General features: G+C 47.6%; 1 protein-coding gene across 1 annotated transcript in view; it reads right to left on the bottom strand.

Moving 5' to 3' along the window:
- Letm1 (leucine zipper and EF-hand containing transmembrane protein 1) overlaps positions 1 to 14,343 on the bottom strand; it is a 30,630-nt gene extending 16,287 nt beyond the window's left edge. The window contains exons 1-6 of the mRNA XM_038345636.2: positions 14,085 to 14,343; positions 9,353 to 9,413; positions 4,115 to 4,565; positions 2,439 to 2,582; positions 1,509 to 1,646; positions 737 to 940 (exon numbers count right to left, since the gene is read on the bottom strand). Of these exons, the coding sequence (XP_038201564.1) occupies positions 737 to 940; positions 1,509 to 1,646; positions 2,439 to 2,582; positions 4,115 to 4,565; positions 9,353 to 9,413; positions 14,085 to 14,163 (1,077 nt within the window). The 5' untranslated portion in view covers positions 14,164 to 14,343. The remainder of the gene's footprint in view (positions 1 to 736; positions 941 to 1,508; positions 1,647 to 2,438; positions 2,583 to 4,114; positions 4,566 to 9,352; positions 9,414 to 14,084) is intronic.
- Positions 14,344 to 14,982: the final 639 nt, after the last annotated feature.

Below are 14,982 nucleotides of genomic sequence, written 5' to 3'. Positions count from 1 at the left end.
ACTCACTCATGCAGACGCCAGCGCGCACGCACACACACGCGTGTGCACACCTCCCCCCAAACGAGCAATACATACACACATAAATACTACATATGCATGAAAAATGGAAAAAGAAAACAGAGCAGGGCTGGAGAGAGTGTCAACAGATAAGAGTACTAGCTGTTCTTCCACCATGCAAGGGTTCAGTTCCCGTCACCTATGGTTAGTCATTTACAACCATCTATTTAGTTCCAGGATCTCATGCCCTCTTCTGGACTCTGAGGGTGCCAGGCACACACATGGTACACATAGATACATGCAGTCAGAACATTCATACATAAATAAATCTAAAGGAAGTAGGGAAAAGAAAAGAGGGTTAAGGGAACAGCCCAGGAGTCAGAGTGCTTACATAGCACTGTGAGGCTCTGGGTTCAATACCCAGAACTGTTCTTCCCAAGCAAAAAGAAACAAATAAACAAAACAACAACAACAAACAAACCAGGTGTGGTGGTTTATGTTTGTAATCCCAGCACTCAGAAGCCTGGGGCAGAAGGATCACCACAAATGTGAGGCTGCCTGGGCCATTTAGTAAGTTCTAGGCCAGCCTGAGCTATGTGAGAACAATAATGACAAGAAAAGCGAGAGACAGAGCCCTGCGGAGAGAAAAAGGAATGTGTGCAAAACACAGAGATGAGAGGGCGCCTCACAGTGGCCAGAACAGGACTCTGCAACAGCTGTGACTTTCACTGCAACTCACTTTGTCATCAGCCTTTATGGACCTCAGGCGCATGGTGAGCTGGAAACGCAGGAAGTTGTTGGTGCCGATGGACTGAAGCTCCAGCAGCTTGCACAGTGCCACCAGCTGAGGCCTGGTGAGGTTATCCAGGGTCAGTTCATCCTCAAATAATTTGGAAAAACGCATGATTTCCTCATTGCTGGGTCTCTCTCCTGTCTCCCGGATCTGCAGAAGTAATCCCAAGTATTAATCACTAAGTCCAAACTATGCATTCTCCTGTTCCTAGAGTTAGCCTTGGGTTCCAGCTGGAAGTAAGGAATAGAGAGAGCGGATGCAGAGGGCCAGACCACCTACCTGTCACCAAGCTCTCCAGGAGTGGTCATACCTCAGATACTCTAAGCCTGCAGGAGGCACTAGATACACAGCACCTACTGGTGCATCACCATCCAGGCTGCTGTCCACCAGGAGACTGGGAATGCCAGTGTGCAGTCAGTCCTGCTGTACTTTTTCCATCAGGGCTGTGGCACTGCCCTGGGCTCTCATGCCATACCCCAGTTTCTCAGTGGCAGGAAGAGGTGCATTTGTATACACTACAGCTCCCTTGAGAGGGGCTGAGCACAGGGAGCAGGCAGTTAGCTTAAGCTCTGTCCTTAGAGCTTTATCCTGGTGAGTATACAATTTAAAAGAAAAGAAAAAAGAGAGAGAGAAAGAGAAGTAAAGGAAGGAAGAGGGAAGAAAAGGCCTAGTAGTGCTTGACATCTGAATAATCATGTGACAGATGGGAATACCACACCTTCTGGAAAAATGCGGAGAAGTCTTTGGTGGCATTTCCCTTGGCTGCCTTGTTCTTCAGGGCCATTTCCTCTATGGTGTCCTGGAGAAACTTGGCCAGCTCCAGCTTCACCCGAAGCTCCTTCTTCAGCCTCTCCTCCTATGAGAGCAAAGTGAAGGTTATATAGTCCAGCTGTGCCCTGCACCCTCTTGCATTCCACCACGACCTGTCTCTACAGTAGGAAGTAGTCTTGAAGCCTGCTTAGACTGCTACCTACTGCAAGACAAGTCGCCCACATCCCATACCCTTCAAGGGACAAAATCTAAGTGTGACATATTCTTAAACTCTACTTCATGGTTTTTAAAAAATGTCTGTGTGAAGCCTCAACCCTACCTCACAGCAGACGTTGGTATATTTGTTTCATGAGGGACCAGACAGTGGGGTTTTGGAGCCTCATTTGGTCTGACATAATCACTTAGCTCAGCTGGTGCATCACAAAAGAACCAGACAACACAGTCTGTGGTCTGAAGGAATTTTAGACTCATTTTCTATTTGTTATTTATTTTTTTTGGTGTGTGTTTTATGTTTAACGTATGTGTATGTACATTGACTTATGTGAGTGCGGACATTGTGTGTGGAGATCAGGAGACACGTTGGGTATTGGTCCTCACTACCATCTTGTTTGAGACAGGGTCTCTTTTGTCTTTTGCCCCTAGCTGACACATGATCTTTCTTTCTATAATAATATAGAAAGAAATCCTATATCTACCTTCCATTTCACCACAGGAGACCTGGGATTACAGATGCACTACCCAGCTTGGTTTTTACATGCTTCCAGGGATTTAAATTCAAGACCTTGTGTTTTCATGCAAATATTTCTTTACCTATTTAGCTGTCGCCCAAATCCTTAGACTAATTTTCAAACTGCATTCAAAGTCCCAGTGGCCTTACCTTGATGGACTGGGTTTCAAATGTGGATGGCAGCATGTTGGGGAAGAGCTTTACAACTACAGGCAGCAGGAATTCCATGAAGGGCACGACCACGAACACCAGGAAGGGCACTAGGCGGAAGAGGTCTGCACAAATCCGGAGAAACTGCAAAGATGTGGAAACATCAGTGGGCAGAGCATGGCAGGAACATCTCTCTTACCATTACTACAACTCACCACAGTGTGACTCAGACTCTTGGCAGATAACCTCCAGAAACCCACCTCTTTCTCACTGTCTAAACATGCAAATGGCCTTAAGAAAAATAGGACTGGGTGCTAACCCACAGCTCACCAGATGCACAGAATGTGAGACCGGCCCAAAGGAGGGCCATTTAGATAAAATAGCAATCTACGAAAGCTATCCCAGAACACCCACTGCAAGTAGAGGAACCTTTGAAGTCCTTCAAATGAGTTTAAATTTTTCCACAGCAGAGCCTACTACAGGCCACAGTCTGGCCAACTCCTTAGATGTCCTAAAGGCATGTTTCTCACAAAGTACTTGCTTGTTTTTAATGGTCCCAATCTCTCTCTCTTTTTCTTGTTGTTGTTTTTATGTGCTTGCATGTATGTCTATGCATCATTATGCATGTCTGGTATACGAAGAGGTCAAATGAGAGTGTCTAAAGTCTTGGTTACTAGAGTTAGAGATGGTTGTGAGCCACCATACTGGTGCTGGGATTGAACCCAGGTCCTCTTCAAGAGCAATAAACATTCTAAACTACTGAGTCATTTCTCCAGCCCCATGGTTCCAATTTCTTTAACAACTGCACTATCCTTAGCTCCAACTTTTGACTGGCTTTTCTGGCCCAACTGTAAGTTTTTCAAGTCTCTCCACTTAGCTTTTGCCCCTGATCCCCACTATAAACCTGTGTAAAAACAATTATTTCATTATATGTGTGTAAGCACATGTGTGTACCTATCATGTGTGTGGGAGGGTGCATGTGTGCCATAGTACACACATGGAAGAGAAAGAACAACTTGGTGCAGCCATTTCTCTCCCTGTACCCTTACATGCTTCGGGAACTAAACTCAGGTGGTCAGGCTTGTGTGACAAGATCTTGTCTTGAAATTTCCTCTGCCAGATTAATATGTCATCTTTAAACTCAAACTCCCACAAAGTCCTTTTTGTTTTTTTCCCCCCAGAGACAGGGTTTCTCTGTGTAACAGCCCTGGCTGTCCTGGAAATCACTTTGTAGACCAGGCTGGCCTCGAACTCACAGAGAACCTCCTGCCTCTACCTCCCGAGTGCTGAGATTAAAGGTGTGCGCCACTATTACCTGGCATCTCCCATATAATGTTAAGCATAGCAAGTGCTTTTAATGACTGAGCCATCTCTCCAGCCCCAGGAAGGACCTTTTCAGAGCTTAAGGACAAAAGGAATTACATACCAAGCTCACAGAGTCAAAGAAATAACTGAGACTTCCTCGAGGGACATAGTGTCTAGGAAGTAGAAACAGACCCAGATCAAGGGCAAGGCTGAAGGAAATCACCAAGGGAGGAAACAATGTGTTAGTATTCACATTACAGTTCACTAGGAGGATGAGAAAAGTTCATTTTTTATAAACCTTTACTGACTTTTTATCAAAAGGAGTAGAATAAGCTGAGTAGAAAGGAGAGCACGGTGTGTCCCATCCATACCTGCCTGCGCTCCCGGCGGGTCAGCGTGTGGCCATTGAGGATGCGCCACAGCATGCGGGCAGCTATCTTGGTGTCGATCCAGAGCAGGCGGAAGCCATGGTAGTAGTGCTTCAGCTCATCCAGTATCTTCTGCCCAAGGGACTTCTTTACTACCACTTGAACTGGCGGGCTGTACACAGGGCCACCCTCTTCCAGCTTCTTATTCTTGTCCTTTAAGGACTTAAGGGACTTCTCTATCACAGAGTCCTCTCCTAGGGGAGGTGATGAGTGCCAACTGCGCACAGGAAGGTACTGAGGTCCTGTGACAACCAATCTTGCAGAGGCAGGTGTCCATGTTGCCCTTGCAATGGTGCCCTGGCACTCAAGCCTCTGAGTCCAGCGGCTGCGGGGCTCACCTTTGAAGCAGAGGTACACAGGGCTGACTGGAGGACAGCAGCGAGACAGAACTTCCCTTGAAATGGGAGCAACAGAAAAACTGCGATGAGAAGTCCTACCTATCTGACCACTCAGTACCAAATACCAAATCATACTCCATGGTGGATCAAATTATGTATCCCACTTCTTTGAAGGAAGCCTTTAGAAGGGCTTGCATTTGAGGCTAGGATGGTGTGTGGCCTAGCTGGACCTCACACTTGAGTGTGAGCCTTACTGGCCTAACTTGTAAGTCCTCAAAGACACACAACAGTAGGGAGACATGCATACATAGGAGAAGTCCCTGGCACCTGACGTAGGAAGTGATATTCATAACTTTGGAATTTGAGGGTATGGGGTCCAGAGTCAAGAGTCCATCCAGTTTGGATATTCTCTCTCAACAGGTGACTCTTGGTTGACAGAAGGCACTGGAACAAAGGGAAAACCCCAAAGGAAAGTCCAGGGTTCATTCCCTTACCGGGCTCTAGCATGACTCCCCCACCTCTGTCTCCTTTCCCCCTTAGTGTACTCTGACGCATGCAGCTACCAAACGCCTCCCATGGAGAGATAAGAGGCACGTGTGTCATCAGGGCCTATGCCTCTTCACCAGAGTGAAGGCTCCATAGGAGCCCTAAAATAGGTGAGGCCACAGCCAGAGGCTGTTCGCCAAAAACCTTAGACTTCTTCGTCCACACAGGATCAAGCTCACAGGACAGCCTGGAACCCAAGTAGTACTCATTCACAAAGTAACCACAAAGACCAACTGCAGTGGGGACCAGGCTTACCTGCAGCCCGGGGTTTGTATCAAGTAGACCTTTTCTGACTCCATCTGGAGCCAGAGTCAGTGCTGAGACTGCCATTGGATCATGAAACAGCTGAGCTGTACAATCCTTGGTCAGGTTTAAACTGTACATTAGAAACCTCTCCCCACTAGTCATTTACAAACCAACCTCTAGGTGGCCACCAACTCTAAAATCACTCCAGAGGCCTGTCGTGGGGGACCGTAACCCACTGAAGCAGACGTCGGAGCTCAACATCTGCAGTTCTGGGCTGATGAAATGGCTTAGGGGATAAAGCTGCCTGCTGCCAAGCCTGATGACTTGAGTTAGATCCCTGGGACCCACACTGGTAATGAAAGAGCAACTCCTACAGTTAAATTGTTCTGACTTCTATCCTGGTGCCATAGCATGCATTCCTGTCCCTACACATAATAAATAAAAATTAAAATAGAAGTTTTAAAAAGCCTGTGTAGCTGGGCAGCAGTGGTGCATGTCTTTAATTCCAGTACTTGGGAAGAAGTAGAATCCAGACCTCTGAGTTTGAGGCTACTGTGAGCTACAGAGTAAGATAGTGAGTCAGTATTTGCTAGTCAGTACTATATAGTAAGACCCTGTCCCAAGCAACAATACTACACACACACACACACACACACACACACTTACACATACACAAATGCTGGTCCACTTGCTGCAATTGCAATGACCTCATAACTTGACCTCTCTGTGCTTCAGGAGCTTCCTTTGTAATCTCATATTAAAATACACCTACCAGGAATGGAGCTAACAGTGACTGCCCTGTCAAAGCAATGGGAAGCAAGGTATGACTCTCCAGAGCCACAATGCTTCATAGGTACACTAGTGGTGCACATGGCCTTGGCTCACAGTGCATAATGTACAGTGATAGCTGGTACAGAGCACAATCACCCCACACAGAATCAGGGCATGAGATTCAATGGGCTCCAAGACTCTAGCTGCTAGGCTCAGCTCTGGTGCCATTGCTGGCTACGGCATGCTCCAAATTCCAAATCTGTCCTCTGTCACAGCCTACAATAACTTGACAGCAAGCAGTGATATCAGAGAAAGTGGTATGGACATCCGTGGACCAGTGAAAACAGTGACACAGTGTATCTGTGAGCATGTATGGCAGCCCCCCGACCCCACTTCATCTATCTCCTTCGGGCTCTGGTAAAGTACTGTCCATCTCTTCCCAAGCCACACCCAGTTCCACATCTCTAGCTTTCCTTGGTCTGCAATCTTGGAGCTGTGAAGAGGCCCTTGAATCCACTCTGTCCTGAACCATAGTGTTACATCACTCAGGGTGAGGCTACAAGGAACAAGACAGCACAGCCAGATTCAGAGTACCACTCAGCTTACCAACAGAGAGACGGCAGGCCCTTCCTTCCTACCTTGGCCTCCCCTTTCCCCTTCAAGTACAGAGGAAGACAGTTCTGCACATGGAACAAGTACATCATCGGGCTTTTTAAATATCAATCTCCCATCCTCACTGAGGAAGGGTGTGGCTTCCACAGAAGGTTTGATGCCTGCAGGTGCAAGGGCAGCCAATGGGCCAAGATAAAGACACACATACAAAGATGAAGTGGGCAGCACAGTGTTCTGGCCAAGGGCTGGGTCAAGATCTTGCTCTTCTTAAACTCATCAGAGAGTTTGTTGTTGTTATTGGGGGAGGACTGGGTATAAGAGTCTCATAGGTCAGAGGACAATTTGTAGGAGTCTATTCTTCCCTTCCACCATGTGGATCTTGGGGATCAAACTTAGGTCAACAGGCTTGGTGTCAGAGACCTTTACCCACTGAGCCATTATCACTGGCCTATCAGAGAAGTTACTAACCATTGTTACTAACAACTTACACATAATATTTTGCCATTTTTAAGCAGTGGAAAAATCACTTTTTTGGGGGGGGATTGTTGTTGTTGTTGGCAGTGCTAAGAATAAGACCCAGGGCCTCCCACATGCTAGACCAAGTGCTGACTACTGAGCTACAACCCAGCCCAAATTATATAACATTCTTAAATTTTCCACCAATACAGGACAGCCAGGGCTGTAACACAGAGAAACCCTGTCTCAAAACAAAACAACCCACCCAAAACAAACATAAAAGTGTGAAAGCAGCTCTGTATACAGACATTAATGCCACTACTGGCAGCACAAAGATGGCTCCATGACAGAGGTCTTGAGACTATCCAGTGAGAAGTCAAATCAACATCTCACTCAACAGGCACATGGTGGCAGCCTGCACAGGACTCTTTCAGTCAGCTGTGCGGGGATCTGACCAAATGATGAGTATGCAGTAGCCATCCAGCCACAGAAATGAAGCTGTGTCCAAGAAGCCTGCAGGCCTGTTCATCCCAGAACTTGACAGGGCATCAAGTCAAACATGCTTTAACAGAAATCAAATCTTCACAAATGACTTGTCTTTATTTTAGGGAATTAATAAACCTGTTACAAGAAGCACCACTGGTTGATTTCAGAGCTGAGTAATCAGCTCACAGCTCTAAGTGAACACAAACCCTCCAGAAATGAGAAGAGCACAGAAGGGAGCACTACTGGTTTCCTGCTCTCCCAGAGGAAGTGACAGGGACATGGAAGGGAAGGAGATGAACGCCCTTTCACTGACCTGAGCTGACAGCCAAGGGCATCTCCTGGCCTGTCCTTAGGTAAGACAGGGCTGAGGTAGAAACTTGGGCTGCAAGAAGCACAGCAACCCTGGGGCAAGCCCAAGCCTATATACAACAGAGAGTGTTGGTGCCACTTCCAAGAAGATCCGGGAAACTGGCTTTCTAACGCCATAAAAGCCTTATCTGAAATGCTGCCACCATCTCATAGGCACTGTCATCTTGTAGGCTTTACGTACCAAAGGGAATGGCTAAATACATGATACTCACTCTGCATCCAGAGCAAGGTAAGGGGCATACTGCGAGCATCCCTGAGGCAGGTACCTGTCATGGAATAATCTTTTTGTACACTGTAAAGATGTGTCACTTGGGTTGGTGTAATAAAAGCTGAACAGCCAATAGCTAGGCAAGATTTTCAGGACAGAAAGGATGCTAGGAAGAAGACAGGAGATGCCAGAACACAGAGCAAGCAGCATGGGCAAAATAAAGGTAACTGAGCCATGATAAAAAAATAGTTTAAAAGACATGGGTTATTTTAAGTTATAGGAGCTAGTTAGGAAACAAGCCTAAACTATCAACTAAGCTTTCATAATTAATAATAATAATTAATGATTTGGGAGCTGGCTAGTGGGACAAAGACAACTAGCTGTAGGTACCCTTGAAGGACCAAAGTATTCAAGGGAGGGTCTGCCTTGTCCTGAAAAGATCCCAACACATCCAATACTGCCACAAACAGCTGAAAAGAACTAGGCAAGATTCTGTGGAAAGCCACTAAAGAGTCCAGCTGTGTGAGCACGGGACAATTAGTCATACCAGGTAGACAAAACTATACTGATTACAACTACACCAAAAACCCGATGCCTAAGTAAAAATATCAGGCTGGGCATGTTGGAGCACATGTGTAATTCCAGTAACTGGAAGTCTAAGCAACAGGGCCGTCAAAAATTCAAGGCCAGTCTGAGCCACACATCCTACATATGGAGACCCTGTCTCACAAAACAAAAACAAGCTGGGAGGCAGTGTCTGCCTTTAATCCCAGCACTCAGGAGGCAGGGACAGGTGGATCTCTGTGAGTTTGAGGCCAGCCTGGTTTACAGTGTGAGTTCCAGGACAGGCTCCAAAGCTACAGAGAAACACTACCTTGAAAAAAACAAACAAACAAAACCTAATAGACAAAAACAACTACCAAAATGGAAGTACACCAAAATACCAGTAGTATACATAACTGGGTACTAGGATTATGGTACTTATTCTCCTAAAATTCACCAACATTATATGGTTCTCACCATCGAAGCAAACACATGAAGATTTAAAAGGAACACAAGCAAGGACTAAAGAAGCTGTCAGTTCCAGGTATATGGTCAACATCCTCATGCAGACATGCACAGTGACAATGTAGTGATGGGCTTACTTACTCGTAGCTTATCAACCCCACGGTGCTGGTACAGCTGAGACAAGCTCGATCCCTCCGACTGCCTATGACAGAAACAAAGAAAAGTCAGCAAACAGGTGTCAACCAGGCATCTTTGAAGGTCTGAATGGAACCTACCAGTAAGTTTCTAGAGGACTGTTGTACATGATGAAGGGCTTCAAAGCACGGTGGAACAGAGTATCTCATCTCCCTAGTTGGAAACTGGGTCTCAGGCTAAGCCCCAGGGAAGGGGCACTGAAGGCCCATGGTCTTCTCCCACTGTGGGACTCCTCCCTACTAGCTATTGTTGGTATAGGTAGGCAGGGTGAAGGGCACACTGACTCCTAGCAAACAGACAGCCTTACAGACCAAACAACAATTCCAAGGGACAAGAACTACTGGGGAAAAAAATACCAAGAAGCCCCTATAAGGCTGGCAAGATGGCTTAGTGGATAAAACCACTTGCCCTGAAGACCTGAGTTTAATCCCAGTGCCTACATGGTAGGAGAAATAACTCCCAACAAGTTGTCTTCTGACCTCCATAAGCATGCTATGGCATGTCCAGGAACACATGCACACACACAATGAATGTAATTAAAGCAAAATTTTTATTTATCTTATTATTATTGTCTTGTTTTTGAGACAGGGTTTCTCTGTGTAGCCCTGGCTGTCCTGAAACACCCTGTAGAACAGGCTGGCCTTAAACTCAAGAGATATGCCTGCCTCTGCCTCCCAAGTGCTGGGATAAAAAGTATGTGTCATCACATCTAGCAAAGCAAAGTTTCTAAAAGAAGCCACTTATGGAAAAGCAGTAGAGATGATCACTAGAACACACTTTGGACACTTTCCCTAATCCACTCTAATTCTCCTGACACACTGAGAGTTCATTCACACCGTTGTGTGAAACAGGAAGGGTGGAGAGAACAGGCTCTCTGTACAGTGGGGACCAGAGGTACCATTCTCAGCAGGGGCCAGGAGGCCCATGTAGAGGTCAGGCAATAGCAAGGGCCAGCAAGGTCATCTTGGCCCAATCCTCCAAGCAGTGGGAGTAGCAGTAACAGCATTCATTTACCATTTTTTAAAAAATATTTTATTTCTTGCCGGGCGGTGGTGGCGCACGCCTTTAATCCCAGCACTTGGGAGGCAGAGGCAGGCGGATCTCTGTGAGTTCGAGGCCAGCCTGGTCTACAAGAGCTAGTTCCAGGACAGGCTCTAAAAAAGCTGCAGAGAAACCCTGTCTCGAAAAACTAAAAAAAAAAAAAAAAAAAAAAATATTTTATTTCTTTATTATGTACATAATATTCTGTCTGTGTGTATGCCTTCAGGCCAGAAGAGAGCACCAGACCTCATTACAGATGGTTGTGAGCCACCATGTGGTTGCTGGGAATTGAACTCAGGACCTTTGCAAGAGCAGGCAATGCCCTTAACCTCTGAGCCATCTCTCCAGCCCCCTCCATATACCCTTTTATGTCAGGAGGGAGCTCTTCTGGCTCTATGGGGAAAGAGGTCACATTTAGGATCTGCTAGAACCTGGAAAACTCTGGTTCCTTCACCACTATTCACAATTCATAACAAAGATATTGGCTACATTGTTATTATAAAATCATGTTTGTTTTTAATTTTATTTTTGTATTTATTTATTGTATGTGCACCCATTCAGAGGTCAGAAGACAACTTGCAAGATTTGGTTCTATTCTTTCACCATGTGGGTCCTGGGATTGGAACTCAGGTCAGAAAACAAGAACCTGAGCCATCTAGCTGGCCCTCAGCTACATTCTTACAAGCAACAAGTGTTACATGGTTTTTTTTTTTTTGTTGTTGTTGTTTGTTTGTTTTTTCTGTTAAGTTTCTGTGACAGAAAGTGTTACATGTTAAATATAGACTAGGGTCACCCAAACTTTTCCAGACTCTTCTTAATCCAAAGAGGCCCAGAACTTCCTTTCTGTCCCTTCCAATCCTACTTCTACAGGAAACACCCCCAGAGCACCCCGAAGATGGAATGGGTGGACTTTACTCTGATCCCTTCCTGGGTTCTCCCCCAAATAACATCTGAGGGTTGTTCCTGCTCCACTGCCAAAGTCATCCAGGGTGATAGGCTTGCAGGTCCATATTCCACTAAGCTGCACAGGCTGCCTATATTTCTGCTGTCTGTAAATTTGGGGTTTGGTCTAAAGAGACAGCTCAGCAGTTAAAAGTACTTGCTACTCTTGCAGAGGACTTGAGTTCGGTTCCCAACATTCACATTGGCTGGCTCTTAACTGCCTGTAACTCCAGTTCTATGAGTTCTGGTCTCCATGGGCACCTGCACCCATACAGTATACATACCCATACAGACACACAAGTACACATAAATTTTTAAAGTCTAAAATAAGGTTTTTAAAAAAATTTAATGTGCATTGATGTTTTGCCTGCATATACATCTGTATAAGGTTGCCAGATCTTGGAGTTACAGTCAGCTGTGAGCTGCCATGTGGGCGTTGGGAATTGAACCCAAGTCCTCGGGAGCAGTCAGTGCTCTTAACTGCTGTGCCGTCTCTTAAGACCCTCTTGGTTTTGATAATCTGCTAGAACAATTCACAGAAACTAGCATAGTGTTCTGGTCATTGTCACAGCTTGCCACAAAGCATACAAGTGAATAGCCAGAGGAGACAAGGACACGCCCAGTACAGTCCTGAGCAACCCAGATTCTTTCTGCAGCACTCTCTCCTCTGGTCCACTGACCACTCTATATTCTCCACCTCCTAGGATGTTAGGGTTAAGTCCTAGCCCTCTAATCTCACTACAGGCCTCCCCTCATCTACCTAGGCCTACTCCCCACTTCCCTTCAGTAACAAACCCAGTTGGGTGTGGTGGCACATACCTTTAATCCCAGCACTTGAGAGGCACCAGCCTGGTCTACAGAGTGAGTTCCAGGACAGCCAGGGCTACCCAGGGAAACCCTGTCTGGGTGGGGGAGGAGGAGTAAAACCCATTGCTGTTAATCACTCAGGAACAGGGATAAAGACCAAATGTCTTTCCCTGCTTCACCTGGTCTCCAAGAGACTTTTATATCCTTCCAGGCAATGTCTCCTTCACCTTCATGCAAAGCTTCCAGGTCTGGGGCACCTTGCAGCTGTCAACAGCTGCAACAGCTGCAGGAACTCGTCTCACCCCAAGCCAGTCTTCTTTGGTTTCCCTGAGCCTTGACTAGTCCTCACAGGCTTACAAAGTGGCAGTGTGGACTGGATGTTTCTTTCTCACACACTCTAGATCTGTCAGCCCCACTTCTGCATACCAAGTGACTTCCTTTCACAGAGGACAGCATAGCAAGGCGAAGGGGAAGGAAAGAAATGCCACACTTCGGCCCGGGAACCAGGTCAACATCAAACATGATGAGTTTACCTTAACTGGCAGCATGTATGAGAAAAGCACTTAAAATCTGTGCCCTTCCGCCCCAGAACTCCTCAGTAAAACACCAAAAGAGACACTATAACACACCTGACCTAAGTTCTCATCAAAACTGTCAAGGTCAAGAAAATAGGGGAAATTGTTACAATTTGAAGAGCCACAAGGACTAACAGAAAGTGTCTCGGAAGAAAAAGAAGAAACACAAAGAGAACATCAGAATGAAGTATGTCATACAAAAGTGCAGAATAAGGTAGGTACTCCAGAGTCAAGAGAATTTTGGCACAATGTTGTCCTCAATTTATTCACTATGATTAAAAACAACGATGTTCATCCTATGCCGCCTACTGCCTCTGACAGCACATTATTCCAGTGAGTCCCGTACCAGCTACCCAGCCCTGCCCTATTGGTTCCGCAGCTAACCAGCTGACTAACCCACTATCAGGGAAGCAGTACTTTTGTTCAAAGGGCACTGGTTAACTACAGAAAACATTCTTACGCCTAGAATAATAAGAACATACACAAAAATTACCAGCTAATTTTTAATTCATAAATAGGCCATAGAAATAAGAAAGGCCAGAAGTACTACTATTTTACAGCATCCTGAACAGGTTAACAGGTGGACAGCTCTTATGGCAGAGGCAGCTTGAAAGACCACACCAAACCCAGACTTTGCTGTCTTTTCACCGATCGTAACTGACTTCATTGCTGTTGCTGTTTTGTTGTGTGTACCCTGGCCTAAAATTCGAAATGTAGACCAGGCTTGCCTGGAACTCAGAGATTCACCTGCCTCTCTCTGCCTCCACAGTGCTGGGATTAAGGGCATATGCCACCATGCCTTGCTCCACACCACGCCTTGCTCCAACTATTAAGGTGAGAACTGTGCTTCTACCAGTAAACCATAAAGTCTTGGGTTCCACTCTCGCAGACCAAGTTTTATCCTTACCGTAACTTACAAACAGGACACATCCAAGTTTTCTTAAAAACTCCACTCAGCGGCCACCCCACCCCAGGGAGCGGCCCACTGTGCTGGCATCACCCAAAACCCAATCTCCCTTCCCCGGAGTTCCGGCTTCCAGGCCTGAGCTAGCCAAAGGGCACGCCTGGGCTCCGTTCATCGAGGGGAGCGCCAGGGCAGCCACAGCCCTAAGGAACTTTCCCAACGCCTCCGTCGGTAGCGGTGACCTGCGGCGACCAGGGCAACTAAGGTCACAGTGAAGCTGCCCAGCCCCGGCGGCATAGAGCCGCCGGGTGCTTGTCATCGCCGTGCTGCCTCGGGGCATGGGGTAGATGGGTGTCCCGCGCAGGACCCTGGCCACCCACAACAGGTCTACTGCGCGGCGGCCACTTACCCCGCGGGGAGGCGGCGCGGGGTGGCGCGAGGCGGGCAGGGCCCCGGCCGCGGCAGCTCCTGAGCAAGATGGACGCCATGCGCCCGCCGCGGCGGCGTCCTATGGCGGGTCCCGCTTCCTCGGCGGCTAGTCGCCGTCCCGACGCCTGGGACCGGCCCGCGCGGACTGTTGACGGCAGCAGTTGGCTCCGGCAGCCGGCGCTCAGCTCAAGGACCCGGTACCGGCAGCGGCCATGTCCCGGCAAAGACGTCCGGAGACGCGGGGCGGGGCTGGCCGGGCCGGCGCTGCTCCCATTGGCCCGGAGGCGCCCGCTCTGCTTAGGTGAGGGGCGAGCCCGCGCCAGACTACCAATCCCAGTGTGCAACGAGCGGCCAGTTCCCGGTGTAGCCATCCCAGCGTGCACCCGGTGGCTTTCCTACCCGGACTACAATCGTTCGCCGAGGCTCGTCCTGGAAGGATGAGCTTTTTGCGGTTTCTCGCTGAGCTCAGGACTTCCTGGAGTCAGTCTTGCTTGTTCGCAGCACCGAGCCTCGGAGTTTGGTCTATCGGCGTAGTGGCGGCAGAAGAACCGGCTTCTTGCTTTCTTGCAACTAAGCCTAAGCGTAGCAAATGGCTCATGGGACTTTGTTGAAGGGTAGGTTGGGAGCAGACCGGTCTCCGAGGACAGGGCGACAGACTCCGGGAAGAGGCTTTACTAGCTGGCCCTAGCTCCCTGGTTCGAGGTCAGGCCAGCAATCCTACTCCGTAATGGTCTGTGCTCTTGGCGGGTCACCTCTGTGGAAGCTCACAGCTACCCTGCCCACTCCAGAATAGATCTGGCAGTATAGATCCATCTGGAATGGCAGGCTGCGAGTTTGTGGAGACCTAAAACCCTACGCACTCCACAGATCTGCAACCT

Source organism: Arvicola amphibius, chromosome 1, assembly GCF_903992535.2.
Source record: "Arvicola amphibius chromosome 1, mArvAmp1.2, whole genome shotgun sequence".
Lineage (NCBI taxonomy): Eukaryota > Metazoa > Chordata > Mammalia > Rodentia > Cricetidae > Arvicola > Arvicola amphibius.
This window is presented reverse-complemented; position numbering and strand designations above follow the sequence as displayed.